The 22,496-nt window shown below is 41.5% G+C and overlaps 1 protein-coding gene across 1 annotated transcript in view; it reads right to left on the bottom strand.

The window, feature by feature from the left end:
* Window positions 1-22,496, bottom strand: part of COBL (cordon-bleu WH2 repeat protein) — a 163,777-nt gene that overhangs the window by 70,622 nt on the left and 70,659 nt on the right. Inside the window, exons 5-7 of the mRNA XM_044419117.1 lie at window positions 18,539-18,583; window positions 12,940-13,031; window positions 8,722-8,811 (exon numbers count right to left, since the gene is read on the bottom strand). Of these exons, the coding sequence (XP_044275052.1) occupies window positions 8,722-8,811; window positions 12,940-13,031; window positions 18,539-18,583 (227 nt within the window). The remainder of the gene's footprint in view (window positions 1-8,721; window positions 8,812-12,939; window positions 13,032-18,538; window positions 18,584-22,496) is intronic.

The raw sequence follows: 22,496 nt of genomic DNA, 5'->3' as shown, positions 1-22,496 counted from the left end.
GGTTTTATTTACTGCAATTTAAATTGTCCAGTAACCAAAATTGCTTTGCATTAGACACCTTTCAATTTGCTCAGTTCAAAGAAGTGGTCAAATTGCTTTTTGGGGGGCTGGATTTCTCCTCAACGGGCCCCTGATGGGCAAGGTCATGGTGATACAGCTCTGAGACTGACTGATTTAAGAGACCTGGCCCTTCCCCCTGGAGCAGCATGCAGAAAGGACCCAGGCCACCTTGCATCCTCATAGGGATTGAGCAGTGGCAGGACATAGCTGAATGGGGGGCAAGATAGCTTCATCCATTATAGAGATACTGAAAAGCTTGGGAAGTTAGAGTCAACCTTGATGAATCTAGCTGAACACAGAACAACAACAACAAAATGCACACTCAACCTTCACTATCAACTATTAAATGGAACTAAGCCATCATCATGCTATGCTTCCTAACTTCAAACCAGATATGCAAAGCAAAGGATACCATGATAAATCATGTAAAGAATTACAGAGATACTCAGCAAAACCAAGAGGGTTGCACTACCACCATCCTCTAGAGTAGGGGATCAACAAGCCTCTTCAGGGAGCAAACCCAATCCTTTTAAGGGGGCAGAGCCCACCTAGAAGGGGCTAAACACCATTTACTATAGTATGGGCCCAATTTAAGGTGCTGGTATTGACCTATAAAGCCCCAGAGGGCTTGGGACCAGGATACATGAAGGAAAATCTTTTTCCCTATATGCCCTCCCACCGCTTAAGAAGTGCAGCAGAGGCCCTGTTCCAGGAACCCTCCTTGAAGGAGGTTAGGAGAGAGAACACTCCAAGGAGGGCTTTCTCTGCAGTGGCGCCTGACTATGGAATGCGCTCACCAGAGGGGTTCGCCTGGCGCCGACATTATATGCTTTTCGGCACCAGGTCAAGACCCTTTTATTTACCCGATATTTTAAAATTTAAATATTTAATGTTTTTCTCCTCAGTCATGTGTTATTATGATGCATTTATAAGGAGCCTTATATTGTAAGCCGTCCAGAGACAAACCATAATGGATGGGATTGTTGTTTCCCAGTTGCAATGTACGGCTGTGAAAGTTGGACCATAAGGAAGGCTGAGCACCAAAGGATTGAGGCCTTTTGAGTTGTGGTGCTGGAGGAGACTCCTGCAAGTCCCTTGGACTGCAAGGTGATAAAACCAGTCAGTCCTAGAGATCAACCCTGACTGTATGAAGTCAGATGAAACTCAAATACTTAGGAGACATCTCTAATGCTGGAAGTGATTGAAGGCAAAAGGAGAAGGGGGACAGCAGCAGTTGAGATGGCTAAATGGGGTCACTGGGGCAGTTGGTTTGTGCTTGGATGGATGCCAAGGGATGGTGGAGGACAAGAGAGCCTGGAGGAATGTCGTCCATGGGTCCGTGAAGGTTTGGACACGACTTAGCGACTAAACAGACAAAAAACAGAAAAAACCCATTGATGCCTTGTACTTGAACTTGTCCTTGAACTTGGTTAGCTTCAGGAAGTTGTTTGAACTCTAAATTGTTCAAAGACCAAAGCAATTTTCCTCATTAGAAATAATGGAAAATAAATTACTCTGTTCCCAGACCCTAAACAATACCCATTTCCATAAATTTAAAAAGCAAATAGTGAAAATGCTGTGCCATAGAGGGGCTACATGGCCTCAGATGCCAAGGCCTCTGAACATAGAGGATCTGACCCATGGGATCTCTGGGGAACTAGGTTAAAGGGAGGTGGATGCCTTTCTGTGACTAAATCCCTTCTTCAAACTATTAACTTTGAAGCCTTTTTGTAAGATACTTCAGGGTGAAGAACTTCTAGGAATGATGTCTGGTTTCCTGGTCCATAACATAGCTTAGCATCTAAAATCAATTCCACAGATGCCCTCACCTTTCACAATCCATCACCACCTCATCATCTACTGTTCATCTCTGCAGGGCCTTAGCCAGGATGGGGCCAAAGGCTTCACAGACCTAATTTTTTTAATGGCTTGTATATCTCCAACTTCACATGTAAAGAACAATTGATTACTTTCAAAAGGAAAATATCTGGCTAAAAATGGAAACAGAATACATGCTAATGGATGCTCGTAAAGTGATTAGTACTTCAGCCATTACTCACCAAGCTGTGCCAACTGAAGATTCCCAGTTGGAATCTTACTCAGTACTTGCTACCAAGAGAAGAAAAGGTTGAAAGTTCATGTGGAAGCAGCAACCTCCTCTCACCCATCCTCTCTCATTGAGTGGAGAGGACAGAACTAATTGTGTCCAGACCTGAACATCACACACCCAATAAAAGAGGGTAAGTGAATGAACAGAAGCATTTGCTTTCACTTTCCCTAATGACAGTCCTACCACAAGCCTAGTCCTACCCAACCCATTGCCAGGGGGAGTGCACAAGAGAGAGAGGCAGGAGCCTAGGAGCCTGCAGCCTCCTCTTCCTGACATGTTTTCCCACTCTCTTCCCCAAAGATGGAGGCATAGGGTCTTTCTGTCCCACTCCTGCTCTTTTCCACCCTACAGGGCAAAGGAAGAAAAAGGAGATTGCTAAGTACCGTTTGACTGCTACCCCTTACTAGCAATGGCTGATTTGTTGGGTCTTTTATCAAAATAAAAATAACATCATTAAGCATACTTCAAAAAACAAGCAAACAGGAAAGTGGCATGGAAAAGAGGATAAAGGGCACACAGAATAACTTTAAGAAGAGGCATTTTTTCAAGATCACTTTATGATTCCTTATTTCCTTCAGGTATTATGCAAAATGAACAATTATACTGACTAAATGAAATTATTACATTATATTAAATGAATAGACTAAGAAATTTCTCAGACAATGAAATGATCATTGCACAGACTAAAGTATCTGGAGGCTGGGTATATACTGCGTGTGGGCTCTTGCACTCTCTGTGTGTCTTATTAAAACAGAGCAATCCAAATGTCTCTTTAAGCCGGGGATGCCCAGCCTGGGGTGCTCACACCCTCAGGGAGTATGAGATGGCATTTTGGAGGGTGTGACAAAGAAGAAAACTGCATCACAATTCACCATAGTTGGCAAATCACAATGTTTTTTCCTAAAAATTATCCCAATAATACAATCATTTATTGTTTTGTTTGGATTCAGTTTTTTTCGTCAATCTAGACAAAAGCTAGGAATTGCCTGGATCCAGAGGCAGACTTGTGCATCACAATCAGCAAGAAAGTTCCATGTTTTGAAAAAACTGGGAATGAGAAGCAGGAACAAAGAACTCATTGAATTTTATGCTCACAACTGGGACTGATTTCACTGTTTACTGTTTTTTCTAAGTTAAAAACTTTTATTTGCACTAAGTTAAAAACTTTTTTAGTTCAATTTGTTCACCCACAGTACTGTATATGGTTCAATTTGTGGTTCAAAAAATAGAAATTTGACTTCATCTTCAAATTTGGTATTACTTTTTTAGGGGGTGCATACATAAAAAAATTTATAGGGATGAGGAACCACTGCTGTAAGCCATTTACTAGCAAATAATAGTTTTTACATATATGAATTTCAGCTACAGTAAGAACCTTTGCATGCATCACAGTTGGCTATGAATTAATTTTCTTTTCTAGTATGTGCCATTCATCCAACAAAGTTGTTCACCAACTCATCAGAATTTCTCAGATGTGGCATTTCTTGTAAAGTGTGTGGGTGGTGGGAGGGAATCCGAGCCAAGTTAAGCACTGTAATTTCAGCAGCAACTTAATCAGGTACTCAACAATGCCTTCCCACTGAAGACAATGAGGTTTTGAAGTGTTTAATGCTGGCTGAATATGCTCTTACTCTGTTTGCTCTGTTATTTTGAACTGATTTGCTGATGTATAAATAAAATAGGCCACAACTACTTTGTTCACTTTGTTACAATTATACTGTAAACTGTTTTGCTAACACCGTTTCCTATGCATTCTTATGAAAGAAAAAATATACCAAATCACATAACAACACATGTTTGATAACATAATTTCTGTTTGTCAGATACAGACACTGAAGAAAATCGGTGATTTTCCCATCCCTTTCTTTAAATCTCTGACAGAAATGTGGCAGCCCTTCCAAGCAAGATAAATGGACTATGGCCCTGCAACTCTGCATTGGGCATCTAAGCAGTTGGCATACCAGATTATTATTCCTTTCCACAAACACAAAGAATGAGGCCATCTCCCCACCCCCCATCCCGAGCACGAGTGTAGCCATCTCTCCGCCCACCCCAGCACAACCACGATCAAACCTGTGATCCCTGCACGCGCCTGTCATCCCGGCACACTGGGGGGTGGGAGAGACGGGCATGAACAGGGCACACTGGGGGGGAGAGACGGACGCGATTGTGCTGGGGGGGAGATGGCCGAGATCGCACCCATCTTTCCTGCAGAAGTGCCATCTCCCCCCGCACCCCCAGCACAATCATGGTCATCTCCCCACTCGGGGGGGGGGTGAGAGATGACTGCAATCATGGTCGCCACCCAATGCGGTGTTCACGACCTGAGTTAAAATTTTTATGAAATTTTTGTTTGCGACCCGATTTGGTCATGAACCGAAGCGTTCGTAAGCCGAGGTACCACTGTACACTAATTCTATGGAGCACCATTCCTCCTGTCAATTACCTCCTCTCCTGCATGGAAACTTATTACATTTACTCCAGCCAGAGTTAACTGTCTGCAGCTAATTAGCTACAGGTGTGCACCTGTTTCCAACACACTGGATACTCTGATGCTAACTGCCAAGGATCTTAATCCTACAACAGTCTGCCTGATTGATGAAGAAACTGGAGCAGACACATGGGCTGTATACTTCTTGCCCAGACACAATTTTTTTACACAACAGCAGAATTGTTAACAAACTCTGCTTTGTGAATCATTTTTATAGCTACTTACCAATGAAACAACAGGAAAATAATTATATTTTGCATTCCACTGCATTATTAAAAAACAATTGGCCAGCGAGGTGTCATGTTTAGAGTGACAGACTGGGGAGACCCAGGTTCAAATCCCCATTCAGCCATGAAGCTCACTGGGTGACTTTGGGCCAGCACTATCTCTCATCCAAATCTACCTTCACAAAATTGTTGTGAAGGCAACATGGAGATAAGGTTCATGTGTGCCACCTTTAACTTCTTCAAGAAAATGGTGGGATATACATGCAACTAGCAAAAATAAATATATACAAACCTTAAACAGTAGTATGGTCAAATAACATTAGAGCTAGTAGTATGTAATATGATGATAAGAGAGTGCCAGACTTAACCTGGGAAGACAAGATTCAAATACCTGCCCAGCTGCAGAGCTCACTAGAGCCACTTACTTACCTCCCTTATAAGTGAGACTCATAAATTATCTGGGAGACTCTCTTCTCCCATGTAGGCAACCCTGTCTCTTCATTCTGAGGGGAAGGGCTTGCTCACCATACTGTGATTTATGCCTGAGGTTCATTCAGGTATAGTGCCAGAAATGGGCCATCTCAGCTGTTTTGTCAATCACATGAAATAGTCCCCCATGGTAACCAGGTGGGTTCTGAGTGTGGAGTTCTTCTGCCAACAACTGAAGGTACACTTGTTTGCTCAGGCATTCCCTGACTGCTAGCAGGGATTATTTTATGAGATTGATTTTATAAGATTTATTGTTTGCATCATGACTTTGTTTTAAACACTGGTTTTATTAACTTTTATCATGAACATATCTTGCAAATCATTTTGGGATTTTTTAAAAGAAAAGCAATAGAGAAAGAATGGACAGAGACAATACAAATTCTGAAACTGGGGAATATGGAAATAAACTCCTCCAGGTCAGAAAAAGCACAGTGGTTTGAAAAGAGATATAAACTGGCATTATAAAAAAAAAACAGGTATTAAAACACAGATAATCACTGAGAGTCAGTGTGGTGCAGTGTTTAAGTGCACAGGACTGGGACTCAGGTGAACTGAGTTCAAGTTCCACTTGTTCATGGAGTCAACTGGGTGACTTTGGGCCAGTCATGAACTCTCAGTCCAACCTACTTCACAGGGTTGTTGCTGAATTTAGGAAGATAAAGGGTTTGGTAGAATAGCAGTATTTAAAATGAAAATCTTACCTAAGATAAAAATTTCTTGTTTATGATGTTACCAATTAAAATAATAAAGATATGAAAGAATGGCAAGGTATGGTATACAGGTTTTCTCACAAAGATTTTAAAAAAGCAAGGATGAATAGGAAAACATGGTATAAATCGTAAAAGACTGTGTAGCTAATCAAGTGAGGCATATACCTTATATTATACTAAAACCAGATAAAATAATATGGGTAAAACTAGAATTTCATCAATTTGAAAGATCTTTTTTGAATATTTTTAAAACATAGTAAAAATATCCTTTCCATAATACTTTCATACAAAAAATATCCTTTCCATAAGAATCCTTTCCATAATACTATCATACAACTTTTGGAGTAAGTATAAAAGCTTATGCCATCAATCTCACCATTATATCCAATTATAGAATCAGAAGGATTTTCAGTAAACTGGAGAGAAAGTTTGAGAAAAAATTAAAGATAAAACAAATTATTAAGTTAAAAGATGGGTTAGAGAAGATGAAGAGAAAGGATAAGATAAAAGCAGCATTAGTAGGGAAAAATAACTTGGTTTTATGTGACTCAGTTGGATTTTGGACTAAAGATTGGTTAAAGAAAAAAGGTGGCTGCAGAGATTATACTACATTTGATGATATGATAGTGGAAGAGGAAAAACAAAATAATATGCAGATAAAAGGGATAATAAGTAAAATTCATAAGATAGTTGAGGAAGAGATTCAATATGATCCTCTTAAACAACATTGGAAACAGATTTAATAAGAAATATTAGCAATAAATATTGGAAATATGTGGAATAAGAGAACAATAAAATGTATGTCATAAATTTTAAAAAAATGAACTAGTATGGAAATGGTACCTAATTCTGGTAAAATTGAATTATATGGATAGCAAATATTTTAACTTGTTGGAGGTGTGGATAGGGAGTGGGTACATACTTCCTTAAGTGATGGGCATTTGAATATGTAATGAAATTTTGGAAACAGGTTTTGAAAGAAAGTAGTAAAATACCGAGGTTAAGTATTGAAGTAAATCCTGGAATCACATTATTGTCAATAATTGTTAGAAGACAATGGAGATGGAACATTAAAGAATAACAAATTTATTAAAAGCTGAGAAATTAATTATACCAAAGAATTGGAAAGTAAAACATGATAATTGATTGATGGCTACAGAAAAGTTTGGAATATAGCTATTAAAGATAAATTAACTTGTGAATGAATAACTTTATTAAGTCTTCCGACCATGAGTATGTGCTAATAAAAGAGAAAGGATCTGAATCATCAAAAGATTCACTGCAATTTTGGAAGGGAGATGGACCTTTTTGAAAGAGCAAATGGTTTAGCATGTATCCAATGGCCCCAGTGGTGGGAGGCACCATTTTGATATATTATAACATATTTGTATTTGGATGTTTTTCTTTTAAGATATATTTTAATTTCTTTGCATAAAATTTAATAATTAGAAAAAAGAAAAACAAAAGTGTGGGACTAGGGCTCGGGAAATCTGGGTTCTAGTTCCTGCTTGGTCATAGAGTCAACTGGGTGACTTGGGCCAGTCACAGACTCTCAGTCCAACCTACCTCACAGGGTTGTTGTGGGTACAAGACTAAGTACAGAAGGGGGAAAAAGATGTAACCCACTTTGCATTTGTTATAAGAAAAAAGTGGGATATAAATGGGCTTCCACGGGAGGTGGTTGAGGTCCCATTGGTGAGGGTGTTCAAAGATAGGCTGGACATGAACATGGTGAGCATGGCGTAAGCGGAGCCGGCTGGAGCCAGGGGTCAGACTAGATGGCCCAGGAGTCCCCTTCTGACTTGCTCTGTTTCTATATCTAATGAAGAAATAGAGGTGTTCATGCTTCAGTCCCACTGGAAATCAGTGCAACTTAATTTCCTCGTGATTAACTTCATCCCACTGAATTCAGTATGGCTAGAACATGACTACTTTACTTCCCACTCTGTAAATATAAGCTGCATATTCAACATCTAAGTGGTTCAGTATTTGGGATATGTTTTCCTTACTCTTGCTTTGGGGATAAAGACTTAAAAGGAATCCAACTAATTTTAGTCTTTACTAGTAAAAGGCTAAAATGCATGGAGTTTCGAATAACATGGAGGTTCACTTTTCTTGAGAAGAAACAAAAATCAAATGGCAGCTTTCACTTAGTATTCTGGTTTGCTTTAGGGCAGAGATAGACACCCTATTTTCAGAGGTTGCAATATTACAATATTCAGAGATTGTAATATTTTTACCCCTCCTATCTGGAGAGGCTATAACATAATGCTGACATTGCATAGCTGACAGATCTTCACTAGATCATCCTTCTGTATAGACTTCATTATTACCAAAAAGAGTTATGTCTCAACACATCTGAATGGGATAAGCTTAGGGAAAGTAGGTCCCTAAGCTTAGGGAAACTCACTACTTTGTTAATTTCTCTCTTAAGTTTACTGTGCAATACTAAATGCATCATTTTTCCTTTTTTGTTTGCCCTTACATGTGCCTAAGTTTTGTTGACATGTTTAAACAGACATGTTTCACTAACAGAAGAATACAAGCTCTTGCATTTTAAGGAATGTTCCAGCAAGCAACCAGACTTTATTTTATATTGCAGTGGCACCACCTCATGGACAGTTTAGTACTTACATCTAGGTCCTGTTCACTTGCTCTTGTGGATTTTAAAGGTTCTTCGCTGCTGCAAACTCCATCCATCCTTGGGGTCGAATGTTCTTCTGCCTGCAACACAAATAAGTATGCTACATAACCTCTAAAAAAGAAAAACCCCTCTACATTCCACATCAGCTATGAAAAATGATGACAGGACAGACTATTAAAACACTGTGGGTGAGAAGCCAAGCATCAATAAAATAGTCATTTGTTTAGCATTTTGGAAAGCTGCCACAGTGGTGTTGATACAAAAAAAATCTAGGACGGACAGAGGAAACTAACATGGGCAAAGGGTAGAGAGGAATGCAATAGTATTTTAACATAAATCGATCAGACAGTGAGTTTATTAACTCATGAAGCAGAACACCAGGGCATACAACAACTTTTCTCAAAATTAGAAGTAAATCTCTAAAGTAGTTATGTAGAAAATTTATCACACTTAAGGAACATAAGCATATCAGCTGCACATATGCCAATACAGCATAACGGGACACAATAGAAAGTCTCCTGGAAAGGGCAGGTAGTTTTCCCATCCCAAGAGAAGCATGTTTATTTACAGAAGATAGCGGATAAGCCACACTTAATCGTCCTAGGTGTGGAGGAGGAGACAGGGTGTATTTATTCATTGCATTTTTACAGTGTCAAATAACCAGGGGGATGAAGTTTGCAAAATATAGCTCTTTATTAGTGTCAGAAGCATCACAATTAAAATAATACATATTATAAAACATGTTGGACCCAATGGCCTTCATGGCATTTCAGAACAGAAGAAAAAACAAAAGCAGGGAAGCACCAAATGATTTGTGATCAGGAGACGGGGACACTCACTGGGGGAAACCTGGAGGACAGACTGGGACCACAGGTGAGTTGGATTTTGCCAGTAAGCCCAAGGTTCCCCACCCTCACTGTCAGGTGAAGTGCTGCCATTTAGAATAACCTTTCTATCCAAGAATGCCTCTGGCTTGTACTGTCGGGTGACTGCAGTGCTTCGTTCTGAAGTGTTCTAAGCGACCCAAAAGAAAAGAAAAAAGTAAGCTGATGGATAGTGGGGAATATCTTACTTGTAGGGAGGGCACAAGCAAGGAGAGGCTAAATGTGTTGCAAGTGCTTCGTGTCTGAAAGAGACACTTTACTTATCTAGTTTGCCTACCATGAAATGGGTATGGCAGCAGAAAACAGCAGGCTCCAAAGAGAGGTTTTATGTTTTGAAATTCAGACACTACTACCTCTGCCTGGTGCTTAGGAACTCATGCAGATTACTTCTCCTTTAGTCTCAGAAGTCTTGACTTCTTGGAAACTGGTGCTTTGTAACTTCTGACACTCACCATAGCAGTCATTTTGTTAACAACAAAGGCCCCCTCCATGGCAACCATATTGTGAGGGTACCCATGACACTTCAACATTCTAAATGGCTCGTAAGGATTCATTCTCCTTTCGTCATAAAGTAAAGCTACACAATTTGGCTTGTATTTGTTTTTTAACCTAGCACTTCATCTAAAATTAACTCCAGTTTAGTTTATATATCTTATTTCATTCTTTCCTGTGATCCACTGATTAAAGGAGCTTGATTGTGTTCCAAAACAGAGGAATCTAACATTTGTTGTCCCAGAACACTAGGAGCAGCTTGCACTCCAGCTGTCATCATCACATAACCTGCATTCCTACAGTCCACTTTATCTTGGGATCCTGGACAGTAGTCATTGTGACTTCACCATTAAGTCAGGTGTCCTCCCAACACTCACGGCCAAACTTTTTTTTTAACTCCTTATTTGGTGAAGAGATCTGGAGATCTCAAAAGTTCACAGTTTTTGTAAACTTTTGACTGGCCTAATCAAGGTAATATATTCATATGCATTTGGGGGGGATGTTTCTTAAGGTCAATGTAATTACCCCAGGTTGCTTTCCCCTCCCTAGTTTATACATGTTTGGGATAATGGAATTTGACAGGCTAATGTTATCCAGTCGCTATGCACATTTGACACAATTCATGAGAATATATGTACATAATCTGCCTACACAGAGGGAATTGCACATACTTCCAAGCTATTAAACATACATTCCAACAGGTTTTTATGGAAATGTCTGTATCTCAGCTGCATTTGGTACATTCTTTGGGAAATATGCATGTTCTCCAAAACCAAACAGTGCCTTTGGTTTCTATCTTTCACCTAATGCCCCTGCTGCTATTCTACTTTGTAAAAAACTTAGCAGCAGAGCTTGCAGATGGGATTGCATGAGAGAGAACAGCTGAAGAGTGGGGAAAAAGAGGTGTGAGCATTACTGATCAGCTGAGCCATGGGTCCTCAACCTACAGCCTGCCATGCTCATTTATCCAGCCTACCTGAGGTTTTAGACTTGCCGCACACGCTGGTGCACGCCACTGCCTCATCTCGTGTGCGGGGAGGCAGCGACTTGCTCACCCGGAGATCGTTTTGGACTCGCTCAGAGAAAACGATCTCCAAGCGAGCAAACTGCTGCCTCGCACGCCTGGCGCTGCCTCGCCTCATCTCACCTCCCCTTGCCGTGCCCCCCCCGCGCCGGCCCGTGCCCACTATCAGCACCTTTCAACTGGTCCCTGTTAAAAAGTTTGAGGACTCCTGAGCTGATCAGTGAGACCTTTTTTCTTACTATTTAACCATTTTCTCATTGCTCAAATCTGAGAATGAACAGATGGCAGGTGAGGCAAGTGTGTGAGTCCTTTTTCATACACATACAACTACCATGCACACATAAATGCAGAGACAAATGCATATTCTCTTTGTCACACACATTCACACACATATATCCATTCACATGGATGAGGCACTGTGAACTGACTGTTCAGCTCTGTACACAGGTGTATCATGATCTCTGTGAGGGAAATACAGTGGTACCTTAGCTCATGAACTTAATCCGTTACATGACTCTGGTCGTGACTCAAATTGGTCGTGACCCAAGTCAAATTTTCCCATAAGGTTCAATGTAAATAAGGTGAATCCATTCTCTAACCATTTTTTTAATCAAAAAATGTGAAACAAAGTGACAAAGAACAACAAAGATTGCAGACATCTTCCCCCATGAACACGACCGCAATCACGCCTGTGTTCTCTGCACAAGCGCGCCCGCGATCACAGCCATAGTTGAGCGCAGTTGTGGTAGTGCTCAGGCAGGGAAGACAGGTGCGATTGCAGCCATCTTTCCCCCACCCCCCAGCACAATCGCAATCATGCCCGTGCAGGGTAGATGGGCGCAATCACGATCGTCACCTGATGCGGAGTTTGCGACCTGAGGCAATTTTTTTCTGAAATTTCTGTTTACAACCCATTTGGTCGTGAACTGAGGCATTTGTGACCTGAGGTACCACTATGTAATATCTATGACTGCAATATCCATCTACTAGAAAGCCAAACAAGACTTTTATTTTAAGATCTGCCAGTGCCATACATGAGCATGCGCACGCATACACATACAGTGTACTTTTGCTTTTCTATCCTTACAGAAGTGTGTGAGAACTTTAAGCTTTTCTTGTCACCTAGGCTATATGGTGCTTTTGAAGCAAAAGCTACATATTAGTGCTGAATCATAATCAATAACATTTGAGCCCATTTATTAATGGAGAAAGGAAATAATTTCTGAAAATACTTAGCAATAAGAAGTCTGCTCCTTCGTTAAATCTGAGGGGAAAGCGCACACAGAAACCATAGGATTGCACCCTGTGGGTCTACCATGCAGTCCTATGGACTGTGCTGTCATTCAGCACAAATTTCTGAATTTGGAGACTGCTGAGATTCCAATGGCCTACCAAGTTGAAGTCAGAAGGACAAGAGACGTGCAAGTAATTTTCCTTTCCCCATCCTCCAATCTCATTCTCCCATCTAGGCATTTTCCTAGATGCCTAGATGGGCATCTAGGAAAGGTACCTGGTAAGGGGAAGGAAAGAAGCTGGAAGAAGCTCAGGATTAATTCCATCCTGGCCTCTCTGGTCTCCTCCCTTACCCACCCACCAGAACACCCACTTTCCTCCACTCTCAGGTGGAATTCCCAACTCTGGAGAGGCAAATTGTGGTTCTGTCTCTGCTGACTGTGAAAGCACAGAGAACTGGATCTCTGCCCCCCTCTTCCAGTGTCAGAGAGCTTCCTTGACTTCAGAAGATGTCTTCTGTTGCTTGCCCAGGGGTCATAAGATTGCTCTCCCCATAAACTAAGGAAAACATTTACCTTACTGTTTCTTTTATTAGCCTTGAAAAATCCCAGAAATCGTTTCTTTTCTTTTTCCGTTGTATCGCAGCTTGTTGAATAATTTCTGGTTTCTGTAATACAGGCAATTTATTGAAACTATTCCAAAGCAACAGATTAACTTATTAACTTTATTTGATGGCAGAAATCAGCAGCTGTGAGGACATGGATGTGTATACCAAAGATTTTTCATCTTGGTTACTGCAGCAGTAATGTGCAGGGCAGAGTTTTCCAGGGCTTTATTTTTCCACATAACATTTCCCATTTTATAAGTTCACTGGTGACAATGAACCAAATGCAAATACATTATTTGGCAAGCCTGGTAGTTTTGCAGTTGTGAGTAATGTATCAGATGAGTATCCCTAGCAAATGCGTGAGAAAGCATGCATGTCCCCGATTGCAAGTGGGAAATTAAAAACATCAAATATCAGAACCAATTATGTAATCTTAAGGTACAGTGATTCTACAAATGGTTTTTAATGATTGTACAAATTGTTAAAGTTGAAATAGATTAGACATTTGTATACCACGTACAATACTTATTAGTTTGTCAATAATTCTTGGTAATGTTAGTTTTTCTTAAATTAAAAGAATATAATGGAAGTGCACTCTACTGTCTTTACATTTTTACAAATAGTGCAACACGACTGCTGCATACTGTAATGCTTAACTCACATTAAGTGTGATTTGATTTTTATCCTTCAAATACTTCAGGTCAAAAACTTGTGGTGTGGTGGATTGGGACAAAAAGAAAAAATGTTCTTTGTTTTAGAGCTTTGTTGTTAACTAAATACAAAGAATGGTATCCAGTGCTGCTTTGTGCCTCTGCTTAGTAGCTGGGCTAGTGGCACCCACTGCCAGACGCTAGAACTTCACCTAGGCAAGCCTTGAAAATAAGCTGAAATGTCAGTTTCCAGAGCAGTACGTGTCAGTGGAGCTCCCTGCTGCAAGTTCCACTGAACTGTTCTATTCTATATATGAGTTTTTTCAGCTCATTTCCAGTTGCGTTAGGAAGTACTAACATCCTATTGCATCAGGAATATGGCTCTGCTGGCACATGTAAAATAAGCTGGATAAGTGAGATTACTCTCTAATGCTTAAGAACATTTTCTCATGTTCAAATTACCCTAATTTACATGGGAAAATTTTCTAAACAGGACAAACTGCTATATTGTGGTATGAATTATTCACAGTAGATAAGTTATATGGCATTATTTCAGCATATTGCAGAATATGGACAAGCTTACTTTGTTCTGGGAGGTTTGAACAGTAAGATTATCCAAGAGCTTTTGCTCTTTGAAATTTTTCCCCTCTGGAAAAAATACTTTTATACTCCTGCTGTAGTTGGTAGTAATGATATATTTATGAACCTATCTGTTCTATATTTGTTGGGTTTTTTCCGCAGTTAGGAAACCATTTGGTTGTTATTTTAAAACAAATGAGCAAAAAAGGAAATAAATGGGGGAGTAAAAAAAAATCCCAAAATAATATGAAAAAGCTGATTTAAACCAATTTTACTTACCTTTGTTTTAACCCAACTTTTTAAAGTTTTATTGGTAAGCATTCAAGTATGAAACCGCCACTATATTTTCTTTGATTTGCCCATACTTGTTTACCAAGCCAAATGTAAATTAAAAAAAAACACCAAAATCTGTGATATCAATATAAAATAATTCTGACATGACATGATAGATACTGAGACCACTCTATATTTATATATTTTCTGTAGAGGAACCCAGGATGTTTCATAAATTGATAACTAAATGTTGTTGTTGTTGTTAGTCGCGAAGTTGTGTCTGACCCATCGCGACCCCATGGACAATATTCCTCCAGGCCTTCCTGTCCTCCACCATCCCCTGGAGCCCACTTAAGCTCACGCCAACTGCTTCAGTGACTCCATCTAGCCATCGCATCCTCTGCTGTCCCCTTCTTCTTTTGCCATCTATTGTTCCCAGCATTAGGCTCTTCTCCAGGGAGTCCTTCCTTTTCATTAGGTATCCAAAGTATTTGAGTTTCATCTTCAGGATCTGGCCTTCTAAAGAGCAGTCAGGGTTGATCTCCTCTAGGACTGACCGGTTTGATCACCTTGCAGTCCAAGGGACTCGCAGGAATCTCCTCTAGCACAATTCAAAGGTCTCAATCCTTTGGCGCTCAGCCTTCCTTAGGGTCCAGCTTTCACAGCCATACATTGCAACTGGGAAAACCATAGCCTTGACTATACACACTTTTGTTGGCAGGGTGATGTCTCTGCTTTTTAGTATGCTGTCTAGATTTGCCATTGCTTTCCACCCCAGGAGAGTCTTTTAATTTCTTGGCTGCAGTTCCCGTCTGCTGAATCGAACTCTTTTCTTGATTTTGAACCAATCAGTGGTTCCGTGCCCAGCATATAGGTTCCTCAAAAGACAAGTAAGATGGTCTGGTACTCCCATCTCTTTAAGAACTTGCCACAGTTTGTTGTGATCCACACAATCAAAAGCTTTAGCATAGTCAATGAAGCAGAAGTAAATATTTTTCTGGAACTCCCTAGCTTTCTCCATGATCCAGCGTATGTTGGCAATTTGATCTCTAGTTCCTTTTTCCCTTTGAAATCCTGCCTGTACTACTGGTAGTTCTCGGTCCACATACTGCAGGAGCCTAGCTTGTAGGATTTTGAGCATAACTTTGCTAGCATGTGAAATGAGTGCAATGGTGCGGTACCTTGAACATTCTTTGGCATTGCCCTTCTTTGCAATCGGATGTAAACTGACCTTTTCCAATCCTGTGGCCACTGTTGAGTTTTCCAAGTTTGCTGGCGTATTGAGTTTAGCACTTGTACTGCATCGTCTTTTAAGATTTTGAATAGCTCAGCTGGAATACTGTCACCTCCACTAGCTTTGTTGGTGCTCAGGCTTCCTAAGGCCCATTTGTCTTCACATTCCAGGATGTCTGGCGCGAGTTCAGTGATCACCCCATCGTGCTTATCTGGGACATTAAGCATTTTCTTGTATACCTCTTCTGTGTAATCTTGCCACCTCTTCTTAATCTCTTCTGCTTCTGTTAGGTCCCTGACATTTTGGTCCTTTATCATGCCCATCTTTGCATGAAACGTTCCCTTCATATCTCCAATTTTCTTGAAGAGATCTCTGGTCCTCCCTATTCTATTGTTTTCTTCTTTTTCTTTGCACTCTTCATTTAAGAAGGCGTTCTTATCTCTTCAAGCTATTTTCTGGAATTCTACATTCAATTGGGTGTATCTTTCTCTTTCTCCCTTGCCTTTCACTTCCCTTCTTTCCTCAGCTATTTGTAAAGCTTCCTCAGACAGCCATTTTGCTTTCTTGCATTTCTTTTTCTTTGGGATGGTTTTAGTTGCTACCTCTTGTACAATGTTGCGAACCTCTGTCCATAGTTCTTCAGGCACTCTGTCTATCAGATCTAATTCCTTAAATCTCTTTGTCACCTCTACTGTATATTCATCAGGGATATGATTTAGGTCATACCTGAGTGGCCAAGTGCTTTTCCCTACTTCCTTCAATTTAAGCCTAAATTTTGCAACAAGAAGCTCATGATCTGAGCCACAGTCAGCTCCTGGTCTAGTTTTTACTGACTGTCTACAGCTTCTCCATCTTTGGCTGCAGAGCACATAGTCAATCTGATTTCTGTGTTGACCGTCTGGTGATGTCCATGGGTAGAGTCGTCTCTTGGGTTGTTGGAAAAGAGTTTGCTATGACCATCGTATTCTTGTGACAAAATTCTACCAGCCTGTGCCCTGCTTCATTTTGTACTCCAAGGCCAAACTTGCCTGTTATTCCAGTTATCTTTTGGCTTCCTACTTTAGCATTCCAATCTCCCATGATGATAGGGACATCATTTTTGGTGTTAATTCTAGAAGGTGTTGTAGGCCTTCATAGAACTGGTCAACTTCAGTCTCTTCAGCACCAGTGGTTGGGGCATAGAATTGGACTATTGTGATGTTGAATGGTTTGCCTTGGATTCAAACTGAGATCATTCTGTCATTTTGGAGATTCCAGTACTGTATTCTAGTATTCCAGTACTGCTTTTTTTACTCTTTTATTGACTATGAAGGCTACACCATTTCTTCTGAGGGATTCTTGCCCTCAGTAGTATACCTGATGGTCATCTGAATTAAATTCACCCATTCCTGTCCATTTTGGTTTACTGATTCCTAAGATGTTGATGTTCAGTCTTGTCATCTCTTGTTTGACCACATCCAGCTTGCCTTCATTCATGGATCTTACATTCTAGGTTTCTATGGAGTATAGATCTTTACAGCATTGGACTCTCCTTTCACCACCAGATACATCTGCAACTGAGTGTCCTTTCGGCTTTGACCCAGTTGCTTCATTCTTTCTGGTACTACTAGTACTAGCCTCTGCTCTTCCTCAGTAGCATATTGGACACCTTCCGACCTGAGGGGCTCATCTTCTGGCATCATATCTTTTTGCCTTTTGGTACTGTCCATGGGGTTTTCATGGCAAAGATACTGGAGTGGGTTGCCGTTTCATTCTCCTTTTGGATCACTTTTTGTCAGAGCTCTCTGCTATGACCTGTCCATCTTGGATGGCCCTGCATGGCATAGCTCATAGCTTCATTGAGCTACGCAAGCCCCTTTGCCACAACAAGGCAGTGATCCCTGAAGGAAATATACTAGATAGTACACCCAAACGCATATAAGTACGGTGGTAGGATCCAAAAGAATCAGGAATTTATTTACAAAAAAATGTGTATTTATTTTTACATGTTCAAACCTCAGTCACTTTCAAAGTACTCTCTGTTTGATGCAATACCCCTACTGAGGGTGTTCAAAGAGGGTGGACATGCTCAAAGAGGGTGGACATGCGCATGGTGGGCATGTCGTGAGCGGGGGTTCTCTATAGTAAAACAATCCTACAATTTCTTAGCAGGCACCATCTCTCCTGCACTTACCACTACAATTTAGACTGTCTTAACTATCAAATCAAATTACTACAAACTGTAATATTAAAATCCATTAAATGGGATATCAAGGCATTGCAGAATCATAAAAATTGCACATATGGACAAATTCTAGCAGTAAACACAAACAAGTTGTTTGGTGTTACATAGTTACATACATAATCTTACTTCAACAAGCCACAAGTGTACAACAGACCATAATAATCATGCTCGACTAGTATTTCTATGTAAATAAAAAAGAATAAAATGAAGGCCAATGACATGTGTACCTATGGATCCTGCATGCAATACAGAAATACATGGAGCCTACATGCAATACAAAGAAACATTTGAGTATTTACAAATCCCAGTTGGAGGACAAACACACCCAAAGTGGAATAAGCATGTCTTCGTGTATGAATGCTCTGAAATGTGTTCATTACCTGCCATACAAATTTAAGATTATAGATGTTAATATTTATCAGGTTATATCCATGCTCATAAATTATGAGATCAGTAAGAAAAATATCCTTTGAGTTATTGGCCAGTCATGTACTATAATGCCAGTAGCAGCTTACACAGTGAACACAAAATGCATTAGTTATCAAAAGCATGCAGAAGAAAAAGGGAAAAGGAAAATCCTCTCTCTCCAAGTCTCCTTTTACAGTACCTCTACAGTTCAGAGAAGGTTCAGATTGAGCTTTTGATGGAACAACTGGAAAGGACAGGAAGTGAAAAGGACAACAACAAAAGGAATACTATTACAAGATGAAACATATTAGATCTGTATATTTGCTGTCATGAATATTTGTTCTCCTGGTGCCGACGATATATGCTTTTCGGCTCCAGGTCAGGACCTTTTTATTAACCCGCTATTTAAACATTTAAATATTTTAATTATGTTTTTATCTTCAGACATGTGTCATTATGTTGTAATTATTAGGTGTTTTATATTGTAAGTCATCTAGAGATGAACATAGAAAAATAGAAAACAGAGCAAGTCAGAAGGGACCTACCGGGCCATCTAGTCTGACCTCCGACACCAGCCAGCTTCGCTCACGACATGCCCACCATGGGGACGTCCAGCCTGTCCTTGAACACCTGCACTGATGGGGCCTCAACGACCTCTCGTGGAAGCCCATTCCACACCCTCGGGGTCCTAACTGTCAGGAAGTGCTTCCTGGCATCCAAATGGAACCTTGGCTCCCTGAGCCTTGCTCCATTGGAGTGTGTCCTGCCTTCCTCTGCAGGGGAGAAAAGGTCTCTACCCATCTCCATGTGACATCCCCTCACATACCTGTATGTCACCAACATATCCCCTCTGAGTCTCCTCTTCTCCAGGCTGAAGAGACCCAGTTCCCTCAGTCTCGCCTCATACGGCATCCCCTGCAAACCGGCCACCAACCTTGTGGCCCTACGCTGCACTGACTCTAACTTGGCTATATCCTTTCTGTAATGAGGGGCCCAAAACTGAACACAATAGTCCAGTTGCGGGCACACCAGAGGCGTGTAGAGTGGTAGTAATACCTCTTTCGATCTAGAACCCACACTTCTGGCTATGCAACCAAGGGTGGCGTTCGCCCTCTTGACCACCACATCACACTGCTGACTCATGTTTAGTCTGCAGTCAACCAGTACCCAGAGGTCCCTTTCACAAGTGCCGCTCTCCAGCCACTTGTCACCTAACCTGTACTTATGACACCTATTCCTATGCCCCAAGTGCAAGACCTTGCACTTATCCACATTGAACGCCATCCTGTTGTCTCCTGCCCACTTCCATAGTCTGTCCAGATCCTTTTGGATCTGGAGTACCTGCTCCTCAGTTGTGGCCACTGCTCCAGTTTTAGTGTCGTCTGCAAATTTGATCAGCAGACTGTTCACCCCTTCTTCCATGTCGTTAATGAAAAGATTAAACAGGATCGGCCCCAGGACAGAGCTCTGGGGGACCCTGCTTGTCACTGGCCGCCATCCCGACAATTCCCCACTAATGGAGAGAACCCTTGCCAACTCTCGGGTGTACTATCGGGTGTAAGTACTCTTGGGTGTAACCCGTCAGGGCCTGGCGCCTTTGTAATGTCCAATGCCCTGAGGAGCCCCTCGACTTCAAGGGGGGTGACTCTAATCTGTGCCCCTAAGTCCCCAGCCTCATCTAATCTCCTATGCGCACATCCCCGAACCTGCTTTGGGGAGAACACAGAGGCAAAATAGTCATTTAGCATCTGTGCCTGTTCCCTCATATCAGTCACTGGATCTCCTTCCTCCTTATTTAGTGGTCCCACCACTTGTCTCCCCTTCCTCTTCCTACTTGCATGCTGAAAGAAGCCCTTTTTGTTGCTCTTGATATTCTTGGCAAGTCTCTGCTCGTAATCAGTCTTAGCCTTGCAAAGAATCCTTCTGCAATGGGCCTCCTCCTCCCAGTATACCCTTTTGTCTATTTCCCCCAGTACCCATTTCCTACGGAGGTTCCTCTTTCGTCTAATCCCTCTAACCGCCTCCTTTCGCATCCATGGCGGCACTCTCCTCCGCCTCCCCACCTTACTGACTAGAGGTATCGTCAAGGCTTGCGCCTCCAAAACCTCCCTTTTGAGTGCCATCCACTCCTCCTCAACTCGCTTACCTTCCAGTAACCTATCCCAGGAGACTTTCCCCAGTCTGGCCTTCAGTTGGCCAAAGTTGGCCCTCTTGAAGTCCCAGCTTCTAGTGCTCGACCTGCTGCACGTCCCCAGTCCCCTGATCTCAAAGCAAAGGATGGAGTGATCACTCGCATCCAGAGCTCCCCTAATCTGTACTTCATCTATCAGCTCCTCCCTATTGGTCAAGACTAAGTCAAGGATGTTTCCCCCCCTTGTCGCCTCTCGGACCCTCTGTGTGAAAAACGCTCCCTCAATAGCTTCTAGGAAGCGACATGACCTGGCTGTCACCGCCAAGTGAGTCTCCCAAGTAATATCCAGGAGACTGAAATCTCCCATAATTACTGTGTCTCTCCTCCGAAATATCCTTAGAATCTGGCCTGTCAGGACATCATCCAGGGTCTCAAGTTGACCTGGAGGGCGATAACATACCCCCACTGTCAGGTCTCTTTCCCTGTCAAAACCACTAAGTTTCACCCAGACTGCCTCTACCGAATCCCCATCTGTCCTGCATTCTATTTCACTGCATCCTATCCCTTCCCTGATGTATAAAGCCATGCCCCACCTCTCTTTTCCTTCCTGTCCTTTCTAAAAAGGTGATACCCTTCTATGTTCACATTCCAGACTTGCCTTTCATCCAACAAAGTTTCTGTGATTCCCACCAGATCATACCCCCCTATTCCCAGCTTCAAGCTCTTCCTGCTTATTACCCATGCTCCTAGCATTGGTGTGCATGCACCTCAACTCCTTCCCACTGCTTCCCTTCCTTGAACCATAATGGACAGGTTAGAAATACCCAAATGAATGAATGAATGAATGTCACAGGGTTGAGAGTAGCAGCCTCCATTTCCCACACAGCAGCTCATAACCAACCAGAAGTTAAACATACATTTCTTACATTTGTATTTAAGGAATGGTTCCAATTTCCATCGCTAAGACCCAATCCTTGCCTTAACATCTTCCTGAATGAATTATTCCTGTCCCTACTCCTTTTTCCTTACTGATCCAATGGGTAATGTGGCATTTTTCTAGAACAATGATCCACATGCTGGTGACAGGATGTGAAACACCTAACTTCCAGGTGCTGTTAGGGAAGTAATCCTCACCTCCCACCACACTCTGTTATCTCTGTTCCAGCTCTTCATGTTTCCCATTCTTCTTTTAAAGCCTGCTTCCAGCAGGTTCAACTATACTCACAGACAAACATTCAGCTATAAGACTATGTAAGATTTACACTGTTAAATACAAGGGAGAAACTGAACTGTGAACTGGGATCAGATTTTGCCTTGGTCATCGCTCAGCAATCTAGAAGAGCCAAACTCTAAGTTAGACCCAGTGAAACTTGGCAGATCCAGGTTTAAAACTGTAGCCCCTTCCAATTTTAACGATTTCACCTCTGACCATTTCCCAGCTCTCAAAATGGCACCTTGAAATTCCTTTTCCAACTACAAAGGAGAAAAAGCTGTGGAAAAGCAAGTTGGCAGTGCCATCTTAAGAAGAAAGCAGCTGAACGCCACCAACCCTGCTTCATCTCTTCAAGATTGTAGTCTTCTGTCTTTATATACAAGCCTGACATTTCTACTATATAGAAGGGAAGCAGAAGGGAAATTAGTAACTATTAATAAATGTCTAGGTGATTCATAGCAGATTTCTGGACTCTAAGTATTTAAGCTATATCAATTATATTTTTGGGAAGAAAATATCTGCCACGGCTGGCACTTTGTTAATTGTTTCACTCTTGGCTTCACTGTTAGGATGTTTGAGGGGCGAGAATCCATTGGATTTCCTGGGCTCGGCTCCTCAGACTCCACTTGGATTGTTACAGCCCTGAGTCTGAATTCCTGGACAGTGCATCCAGTGTTCATGCAGCACTCCCCAGAAATAAAGCCCCATATACTGCACAAGCACCATCCTTCTTCTGCATCTCATGCAGCAACCTTTGCTTGTGCTACTGCAGCTGATGCAGAAAAAGATTACTGGTTGTGCAACCTTCATTCC

Source organism: Varanus komodoensis, unplaced genomic scaffold (genome assembly GCF_004798865.1).
Source record: "Varanus komodoensis strain SLA01 unplaced genomic scaffold, ASM479886v1 scaffold10, whole genome shotgun sequence".
Classification (NCBI taxonomy): Eukaryota; Metazoa; Chordata; class Lepidosauria; order Squamata; family Varanidae; genus Varanus; species Varanus komodoensis.
The sequence above is the reverse complement of the archived record's forward strand: the minus strand, read 5'-3'. Positions and strand labels throughout refer to the sequence as shown.